General features: G+C 40.4%; 1 protein-coding gene across 1 annotated transcript; it reads left to right on the forward strand.

The window, feature by feature from the left end:
* hepacama (hepatic and glial cell adhesion molecule a) lies at positions 1-5,514 on the forward strand. Its single transcript, XM_053321282.1, has 7 exons — positions 1-97; positions 2,212-2,586; positions 2,860-3,141; positions 4,151-4,241; positions 4,553-4,620; positions 4,790-4,860; positions 5,102-5,514. Exons 1-7 carry the CDS (start codon positions 1-3, stop codon positions 5,462-5,464), a joined length of 1,347 nt encoding a protein of 448 aa, XP_053177257.1. The 3' UTR covers positions 5,465-5,514.
* Positions 5,515-10,967: the final 5,453 nt, after the last annotated feature.

The raw sequence follows: 10,967 nt of genomic DNA on the forward strand, positions 1-10,967 counted from the left end.
ATGAAGGTAGAGAGGAAGACCTCCTCTACAGGCGACAGTTTTACTGACATTCCTCCACTACTGACGCTCTTTGGCCTCCTCCTCCTTCTCTTCACAGGTAAGTCCAAACATTTTTTGCCTTCAAAGAAGTCAGAGGATAAAGGATCTCACTGAGACTGTGCCATGTTTCAAATGAATGGCAGAAAGCATGTTGATTTTTTCTTTAATCGTGAAATTCTGACAGGACAAGACAACATCAGGCTGGGCCTGTTCATTTACTCTCATTTCAATTAACCTATTTTTTTTCTTAACATTTTTGTCTTATTTTACAATCTTGGGTGACAGTCTTTGTTTAAACTGGCTTTAGAAAACACTCTATATCACTTAAAAGCCATATCAAAAGTAACATCCTTACTGTTTGTCTAGTAAAGTTAATCCAGGTTTGTCGCAGATTTTTCTTTTCTTGTCCTTGTGTACCATTTGCTGGTTGCACAATGGATTAGTTCATGTGTGATGCTCTAAACTGGGCCCCATCACATGCTCAAAGGAGCCTGGAGTGGCCATTGTAGGTATGTAAGAATGAGGACATGCAGGTTAAGTGTGATGATATCAAGTTTTGTCAAGAGCTGTTGAAAAGGGCACGGCCTGCTTTTTGCACTAAGGAAGCTCTCGAGGAGTTCAAGGGTGAGAAAAAGCGATGTCAAACATTAACGACTTGGTGATTTTGGTTTAAAATGTATGACTGGATTCTGTGATCCGTACCAAGGGCCCAGTTTACCCGACCAGGCCAGTTTTGGTAGAATCACTGGATTCTGTGTCTATCTCCAACTTCACCAATGACAAAGAGTTTTTCTCTCCCTCTTTTTCGCTCTCTTTCTCACCCTCTCTCACTCTTTTCAAGGGAGGAAACTAGTTCCAACAATCATGCCCTTTGTCTTATCGCCTTGGCAACCCCTGTCAGGCGGACCAAATGGTTACCACGGCAATGAGGCGATGCCCTGCTAACTGCCTCACTGCAAAGAATAGTGAACAGTGCGGTCTCTCCTCTCTCTCTCTCTCTCTCTCTCTCTCTCTCTCTCTCTCTCTCTCTCTCTCTCTCTCTCTCTTTCGCTCTCTCTCATCTAGGTTGTTCTTTCCATCACTGAGGCCCAACAGTAGGATGCCTCTCATAGGCCCACAGCCAATGTTTAGACCTCCATGTGTCCAGCGGCACAGAGTTATAGGAACCTCTACTGTGAACATAATAGCTTCGCTGTGTTTGGTTTCCAAGACAGGGCTCCACCATAAAGGATGAAATGTGGCTCAGACTGTAATACCTCATCCCTACATCCCTATGGGAGGTAGAGGATAATTGAGGAGCACAAATCAAAATTAGTGTATTAGTTGTTCGCTACGAGGGGTCGTAAGGAATTCCTGGGGGGAGTTTGTGAAAAGCAGATTAGTGATCAAGACGTGACTAGACATCATGGGCCCGAGTGAACACTATGTGGTTGCATAGCATACAGCGAGTTATTCGTAATGTTATTAGTGACACCTGTGCTTTTCCTACAACAGTATTATAAGTTAAAATGTCTGCTGTGACAAAGATGAGAATTTGAAGTGACCCTGCTGCTTTAAATGTTTTAGCAAGTTTACCAAGTGCTAATTATACCATAATTACTGATTAAAATTAAGCATACCTAGAGTTTATGCATTGTAAGTAAAGTGAAGTAAAGATTACATTAAAGATACGCTCATATGCAAGAACTTATTCAATGTTTTAAGTATTGACATTAACATACTGTTGGGGAATTTTGAATTTTTGTGTCATGTTCACAGATGTCTAAAAACTAATTCTTAAAATTAACTACAGCATACAAATATATCAGATAGAATAAAAGGCTACATGATATGTCCAACCTTTCAATCCACCATTTCTATGTAGTGATGGGAAAGAAAACGTCTCACAAATGAGAAGTTTTCAACTAAAATGTATTTCAAAATGTATGGATGTACTCAATTTTTACATCTGGTGTGCACCATGCACCCATGTCTAGTTGCTGTATTCAGATTTTTCATATATGTAATTAGTGTAGCGGTAATTAGTGTGTTTCTGTCCTCTACTGTTTCGTTTTGTATGAACTGTTTATTTCTCTTATCTCTGCTCACTGAAGCATCAACGGCTGTACAGGGGCTGCCCTTTGTTTACTCTGCAACACTCTACTATTCCTGTCCTCTCTATCTGCTCCTTAGCTCACTGCCTCTTTACCATTTTTCCAGGTGAGGTGTCAGGGGTCAATGTGACCAGCCAAACGCAGTTGGTGAGGGGCACGGTGGGGAAAGAGGCCCTGTTGTCAGTCAGCTACTCCAGCAGCAGCTCCGACAAGCCTGTAATTAAGTGGCAGCTCAAGAGGGACAAAGAGAAACCTATCACTGTTGTGCAGTCCATAGGAACCGACATCATAGGGAACCTGAGGCCAGAGTATCGCAACCGGATCTTGGTGTTTGAGAATGGCTCGCTGCTGCTTCACAACCTGCGGCTGTCAGACGAAGGGTCATACGAAGTGGAGATCTCCATCACAGATGACACCTTCACTGGAGAGCACTATATTGAGCTCACTGTGGATGGTATGCAGAATTACTCATTTTTCAAAATATCTGAGCAATCGGAGCAGGACACTGAGGAGGAGTTACCAGTTAACAGAAAATCAATTCAAGTTGAAAATACATTATCTTGTCAAGAACACGATACAGAGTGATTCACAGTGTTGGTGGTATTCTTTTTAAGAAATCTTACAATCACATTCATTTATCAGTTGTTCTTATATAACAAAAAATCAGTCTCTTATATATTTTAATTTCAATCTGAAGCCCCCCATGTATTTATCCTGTCATTCTTAGTTCCTGTGTCCAAACCTTACATCCAGATGATGGCTTCATCTGTCCTGGAATACAGCGAGTACTTCAACCTGCACTGTTCCCACGATAATGGCACAAAGCCCATCTACAATTGGCTGAAGGGAGGCACGGTGCTGACCAATGACTCACGCCTGCAGCTTTCACATGACCAAAAGGTGCTGACCATCACGCGTGTTTTGATGTCAGACGATGACATTTACGCCTGCACAGTGGACAACCCCATCAGCAGCATGAAGAGCATGGCTATCAGGCTCACTGTCTACAGTAGGTGGCATGTTACACCGGTAGGATCTCAAGTTATGATATAAGTTTATGTTTGAGCTGGAGAGATAATTGTAAACATCAGATGGTTTTTGGGAATTACAATCTCCTTGCTCTATGCCAACCAAGCTGATAATGAAAACAGCAATCCATTTCCAGTAGCAAGCAAAAACAATTATCATCTCACAGTCAAGCATGTCTGCCTCTCTGACAATGTTGTTTATAACAAGTGCAAATCGAGGCTGAGTACAGCGGAGTTGGCTGAGAGCAGTTGTTACTGGGCGCCAGTATACAGACACACGTCAAGCATGGGGAGAGAGAGGGAGAGATAGTCTAATCCAATGAATGGACAGTTATTTATGAGGAGGGAGCAGGGAAAAAAAGCAGGTGGGGAGGACGCTTTGCCTCAGTAGATCTCAGTAATCCTGACTTCATTATTGCTGTACTGTGATGTGCTGCCTGAAGAGACAGCTACAGGCACTCAAACTGCTCTCTGTTCCCTCTGTACACAGCACAAAGTCTCAAAGTGACTACACTAATGTGCTACTTCACTGCACTTGAATAAGATTTCACTAACAGAGTCGAAAAAAATGTAATGTTGATTTTGGGTGATGCATAATCTGGCCACGTTTCATTAAAAGCTTACAGTTTAAAAGAAAAATAGGATATTCCAATATAACCAATGTCTTGCCTTGAAAACAGAAAACAAACTTTATTTTTCCACTGTCAAAAATGTGAAAAAGTTAGTGATGCGGAGGCAGGAGAGAGTGAACTATCTAGTCGATCTAGTTTTGACTTTTTGAGCAGTTACCTGAGCCTCTTTAAATGAGTGACATGTTAACACAGATCTCTCAATCTTTTCTTTTTTTCTTTTCTTTTTTTTCTTCCTTTCTTTCTTTGTTTCATTGTTTCTTTGTTTCTTTCTTTGTTTCATTCTTTCTTTCTTTCTTTCTTTCTTTCTTTCTTTCACTCTCTCTCTTTCTTGCCATCTCTCTGTGTCACTCTTGTTTAGGACGGAGCTCGCTATACATCATCCTGTCCACCGGGGGCATATTCCTCCTAATCACCCTGGTGACTGTGTGTGCCTGTTGGAAACCATCCAAGTAAGAGCCACTCTTTCTTCTCTCTCTCTCTCTTTCTCTCTCTCTCTCTCTCTTTCTCTCTCTCTCTCTCTCTCTCTCTCTCTCTCTCTCTCTCTCTCTCTCTCTCTCTCTCTCTCTCTCTCTCTCTCTCTCTCTCTCTCTCTCTCTTTCTCTGTCATTGGCTTTGGTACTGCACTTGAGGATGTGGCTAGAATCTTAAGTAGCTCAACAGTGTCACTGTACTCTACTGGAAAAGTGATCAACACAGTGACCTGGAGCTTTAATAAAACCTCAAGATTTCAATGTGTTTTAATCTGTTTTTCCATCTATAGAAAGAAACATAGACCTGTCCCCCAAAGAGCTCCCATCTATCTGGAGCAGAGTGAAAATGGCCACGATGGTGAGCAACACACACACACACACACACACACACACACACACACACACACACACACACACACACACACACACACACACACACACACAACACATTATATTGATAGTCTTTATACAGTATTTATATATGTTTCAAATATTCCATGTTTTTAAAATTGTATAATTTTTTGTAGTTGATGTTGTCCCCAAACCATCCACACTTGGCCGAAGGAGTCCCATGCCACTGTATGTTCTCAACGAAGATGTAAGTGATTATTGGGTGAGAGCAAAGGGATTGTATTCTTTAGGTTTTACATTATTTATGGAAAAAAGCACACTATATTATGATGTTACCTGGAACAAGAGAACATAACAACTATCATGATTTCAATTAATGTTAATGAATGTAAAACATGTCCACATGTTTACAAAAATTGTGGCTTCATCTATCTTAAATTAAACACAACAGCTGATACTCTAACATGTGTCACATCATCTTATTCCAGGAGACCCTTGAGCGTTTGGAAGAGTGTTCTGGCAATACCTTCAGTCAATCAGAAATGAGCATCCCTGCTACCTATGCACCAGTCCTACCCCCCTCTTCCAACAGAACTGAGCGGCCCATCTGGACCGCCCCACGCAGGTACCCACGTAGCCCCTCTCCACTGGCACAACCTCTCACACAACCCCTTCCAGGTCCTCCCCTACGCCCTGTCGGCTCTCCTGCTCACTCTCCTGGTTCATCTCCACGCAGTTTCAGCCCGATAAGAAAGATTCGTCCACCAGTGGGAATCCCAACTAGCCACTTGCCTGTAGAGGCAGAGTGTGTAGAGCCCAGCGATCAGACTCACTGTCCACCCCAGCAGTGACGAGCGCATGTTTCTCAGCATTCCTGGGAAATAGGCTTTCATTCTGTGATATGTAAAGTACATGTATAGTTTGTTTTATCCTGCCATGAGGATAATGGATTTGATGCACTAGGATAAGAGATAAGCCCACTTTCAGCTAACTCCATTATCCATTATCTATTTCTCCATGGCTATGCACAGTATTTCTGTAGTCTTTTGATGATATCCTGTGATATGAAAAAGTATTTCCTGTCCACCATCATGTGGTATATTATGTATATGATGCTGAGACAGTGAACAATTTCCAGCTCTGGTATATATATTGATGTATTGTGAATTTTACTGGGAACTTTTATAAGTGCCTGTACATATGTAAGTTAATAGTTTTAAGGGGTTGGGATGTTTTGCCCTGTTTCCCTTTCAACAATTAAACTCCAAACTGTACTGTCTTTGTTAGGTCATTATATAACCGAAGGTAATAAAAAATCAAATAGTTGTTATCATGTGTGTTATCAGTGTTGTAATATTCTCCATCACAGCTTCAACTTCATGTGTTTATTTATTCATTCTGTGTGTTTCTACTTTACTATTTACTATTGTTATATTGCACACACACCAAACATCAAAGTCATTATGTGTTAAATGAGTCCTGTCTGGTACAAGCGTAATTCCTTTTTAGTCCATTAGGTGTCACCCATACCTATCTTCTTTTGATACTGTACTTCAGTGAATGCTGGTCACGAAGTAATTCAAAAAGAGTGGATTTCACCTCTAAAAATGTTTTTACCTTAACCACTTTTCCATAACTTTTAATGAACCATAAGAATACAATAATGTGTAGCAGTTGAGATATGACATTTTGTTGCACCATGATGAGTTTTATGCTTGGATGTCAGGGTGCATTAACATCACTGGAGGCCCCTGGGCAACAGAACTTTATGGGCCCCCACCCCTCCCCGCACCCCCGCTACAGGACTTTATGAGCCCCCGATCCCTAAGTGGTTGACACACTATATTTTGCCTTTGTGCCATGTCTTTGTACCACTGTATGTACCAATGTATGTACCATTAACTATGTGCATTTCACTTTTGCAAATGAGCCAACATATACTCACCCACACATGCACCCACACACACAATTACATCAGCACTTAGGATAATAACTGTTCCATAGGCTATGCAACAAATCAAACATATTGTATGCAAATAACTGATTAATCTCTGTGCCATTTATTTATCTAATGTATGTAGGCCTAACATTAACTATGTGTATTTCATTTTTGCAAATGAGCCAGCATACACTCACACACACAATTACATCACAACAACGCCACTTGGGTGTGAATGCTTCATGTGTCGTTTGTCTTGCCTGTCGCTTTGTGTGCCATCTACAAAGCTGCGTGTTGGATATATATGGTGTGATTTTGTTACATTGTATCAACATGAAAGATATGGGAGGAGGGGAGGAGGGCCTCTCGGTGTCGCACCATCCCAATCACTTTTACCACCAGATGTCACTGTAGTGCAGCGTCATGTGCATTACGATCCAGTGTTCATTAGCCTACATAATTATTCTCAATTTTTAGAGGCCCCCCCCCCATGGTGGAGGCCCTGGGACTGTAGCCCAGGTTAGCCTGTTCATTAATACGCCCCATTTCAGCTTGGAGCTTCATGGTCCTGGGATCCTAGATTCGTGGTCCTGGTATCCTATCATGTGTTACACTTAGACATTTATCAGCTTTGAGTTTCGTGGTTCTGGGATCCTTTCACGTTTGTCATATTCAGGGTTGGGAGGGTTCCTTTAAAATTGTATTCCAATACAGTCACTAGTTACTTGTTTAAAAAATGTAGTCAGTAACTTAATCCAAGTACCATAATATTAAAGTAATGTAACTTGATTACTTTCCGTTACTTTAGGATTACTGCAATACCAAATATGCAATAATAAAGACATAGGGCATACTCCACACAACATGGGCACTCTATGCAAATAAAACCATCTAATTGACTAATTGCAACAAGCAGTTAGGATGGAGATAGTGTGTTCTGAGATTTGATGTTAACTGTTCTCTCTCTCTCCAATGATATCAAATAGATATTTTTCTGGCATAGACACCTTTGTTAGCAGTAGAGGGACAGGAAATCACAAGGGAGCGGGGGGTGGGTGACATACAGCAAAGATCCTCCAGGCCCAAACCCTCTTTAAACAGCCCAAAGAGATCCCATGGAGGTCGCCTACAAGTCTGGTGGGTTGTCAGTGACGCTCTCTGGAGCTTTACATTTTCGAAAACTGGGTTTCTGAACTTGTGCAGATGGTAGCTTTGACTTACCCCCCAAAGTGAGACCAAAATCACAGCATGCCAAAAGATTTGACATACCCCACTGCAGAAGTGAATTTCAGCTTGGAGCTTTTTGGTCCTGGGATCCTAGCTTTGTGGTCCATGTCATATTGCCATTAAGTCCTTTTGCGTCACCTAAACAAAGCATAATGACAAAGTAGCTATTCAGTTACCTAATACTAAAAGGTCAATGAGGTTACCTAATGTGGACTAATCAACTTCAACAGGAGGCTTTAAATCAATTATGTGTGGTCATACACTTAATATTTATGCTCAACTCAATCTTAACTTAAAATGGGCCGTGCAATCATGTAGTCTCCACTCAATTTACTATGAATAGAAGCATTCTTGATTGTGGACAAACTGTTTCATAATATGTCCAAATGACAGTAGATGGCAGCTGTATCCACATATAGGGGTAATAATCACTTAATATGTGGTTTATTTTATCATCAGAGCACTGCATATTATTCTGTCCACTGCTAAAAAAAACAGTGAGCATGGAATAAAAAGATTAAAGGATGTTCTGAACTATATTCAGTTATAAGCTTGCGAGGGCGGCAGTATGCACAAACACACAAAGTGGCCTGGTGCATCACTATTATCAGGATAATGTGTTCTCTTCAGATGACCAGCTGCACATCCTTTGTCATGAAAATCTGCATGGTTTCATTTAGTGCTTTTATCCTGAAATGTATCTTCGGTTGCTGAAGGTGTGATGAGTCTTGCGGTTTCATAAGCAATCAGATGTTTTGATCTGGGGTTCGTGCTCTTTGTTCTGTTTGAATCACTTTGGTACACAGCCTCATGAATACACAAACACACACACAAAAGCACAGGCTAGCAAGCGCACAAACATGTGCATAATCACTTGTAGCTGACAGTAAACAGGAATGAAATGTCCTCAGATAATGAAAGAGGACCATTCTTATTGATTGCTTTGGAAATTGCTTTTAACATGTTTTGATCTCAAATTGTGTGTATTAGTCACAAAGTCTTTCCAATTGTGCTCCAAATCCAATGTGGTAGAGGAGTTTGATAACACTAAGGGTAATTAGACTCTGGGGAGAAGGATCACGTGTGTGCAAACAGCTCTGGGTGTATGTGTGTGTGTTCATGTGAGGAGTGTGGTATCGTACATGTTGAATAGAGATGTTGTATGATGCTCTCCATCTCTAATTAATTACCTCCTCTTCCTGCCTGGTTGAGCCTTCTCACTAATGTCCTTGTTCACACTAGCCTGCCGATGTGAAATTCCCAGTAGAGGAGGGTGAACTTATCTAGGCTTTTGTGCATGTGTTAGAGTGTGTATGTGTTTAGGCCTTAGCAGATAATTAATTCCCTTGTACAGCACATTTTAGAGTAGCAGGTAGAAGGACAAAACAGTATTTGTCATCAATGTCGTACCAGCTTTCTACGGCAGCTGGAAGTTACTTGACATTTTTTTCTGCTCTGGTCTTTACTCAAACAATTTTATCCTGAAATTCCTTAACTTATAACATTCTACATTTACTTAATGTACTATGTGCTTAATTTATTTATTATTGTCATTCTGTTTTTCCAGTTGCCTACTCTTTACATTAACCTATAGCATGTCTGTCCATCCTGCACCAGAGACTCATCTGTTGTTCTACTTAAATGTCTAATTTTATTCCCTTTAAAGGGCTTTTGTATGTGTGCGTGCCTGGGTGTGTGTGTGTGTGTCCTTTGAGCCATATGAGCCAAGTTTATAATTTGGGCCAATATAAATTAAATTGACATTAAATTAAATACATAAGTCCCTAACATTGCCTGAAATCATAAAATGAAATGTTATTAGACCATGTGCTTTGATATATTTATTTTACTCCCCACATGATCAATTAGGAATTACTGCTAAAAATAAAACACACTCTGAAATCTCTTCAAGTGCTCTGCTGAACTCATCTGACCAAACCATCTGTTAGACCTGTTCTCAACAATGAGTGGATGAGTGGACTGGAGATGGTAAGCCAAACACACAGAGAAATCAAAAACACAAATGTTTCTCAGATTAACTTAACACACAGCCACACATATATACAACAGAACAAACAAGGCCACACTTGAAATTATTGGGCCTGTTGGTTTGAAGTGGAGTCCCCCTGATAAGATATAATTTTCCATCTTTGAGTAGTCTAATCAGTGTTTTGCTCCTCCACTAAAATGCCTTTCGGACCAATAATAGTAGGTGTTTTCAACAGACCACAGGTATAATATAATTGCCCTTCTCTGGCTTTAATCAGATAACAGTGTAGTAAACAATTTTTTTTGATAAAGCCCCACAGACACATTATGCTTGTGTGTTTTTTTCCTATCAGATACAGTGAATCAGACTATGTATATAAGTGGTTTGTGACTGCAGGTGCCACTTAAGACATTCAGCTTGACTTATTTTTCACCATAGTAACAGTCCCTTGGCAACCAGTAAGAGTGCCAGTAATATTCATAGTACTTGATACCCCTCTGGCTCCCATACCCTACCTTACCTTCTCTATCGCTCACAGCCTCTCTCTCTGTAGCCGTAGCTTTCTCTTTGCATGTTGTGTTTGGGTCCGTGTGTGTCTGCATGTGAGTCAGCTGGATCCTCAGCACTTGGGACATTACCGTCAGTCTCCACAGGGGAAGCTGCATTGCTGATACTGTGAGTATAGCAGATGTGCTGTTGCTTTTTGTGAATTATTTTGACTGAGAGTTTTTAACCTTAGTACATGCATATTTTTTTCAATTTTATTCAAACTAAATTTTCTGGAAATTTGCTGTGGACTGTGTAAAGTGTATGCAAATAGACATTTTTTCATCATGTTTTATACATGAGTTTAAGATGCTCTTTGGTAACACGAATGCCTCTTTGATTCAGTTGTTTCTTTCATCTGAAGATGAAACATACATAAGAAATAATGTAATTTCAAATATGTTGACAGAGATGCTCACCTGTCGTTGATGTTTCATTCATTTCAAGTTTTCAAGTTTTTTTTTGTTTGTTTGTTTGTTTTTTAAAAAATCAGGAATTAGTGTAATGTATTGAGGAAAACGTTATCCTCCACTCATTTTTTACGTTATGGATCCTCAGAAATACACCCTGGGTGTCGGCTCTTCAAGTCTTTTTTATCAGGGATCCAAACCAGAATCACTACGGGTGTGGAAGAGAGGAGAGGGAGGTCAAC

Source organism: Scomber japonicus, chromosome 6 (genome assembly GCF_027409825.1).
Source record: "Scomber japonicus isolate fScoJap1 chromosome 6, fScoJap1.pri, whole genome shotgun sequence".
NCBI classification, from domain to species: Eukaryota; Metazoa; Chordata; class Actinopteri; order Scombriformes; family Scombridae; genus Scomber; species Scomber japonicus.

What these genes read in the sequence shown, in the direction of transcription:
- hepacama (XM_053321282.1), top strand. Translation starts at nt 1, where the DNA reads ATGAAGGTAGAGAGGAAGACCTCCTCTACAGGCGACAGTTTTACTGAC. An exon ending in TATTGAGCTCACTGTGGATG is followed by an intron (nt 2,587 to 2,859) that starts GTATGCAGAATT and finishes TGTCATTCTTAG; the next exon opens with TTCCTGTGTCCAAACCTTAC. An exon ending in GAGTGAAAATGGCCACGATG is followed by an intron (nt 4,621 to 4,789) that starts GTGAGCAACACA and finishes AATTTTTTGTAG; the next exon opens with TTGATGTTGTCCCCAAACCA.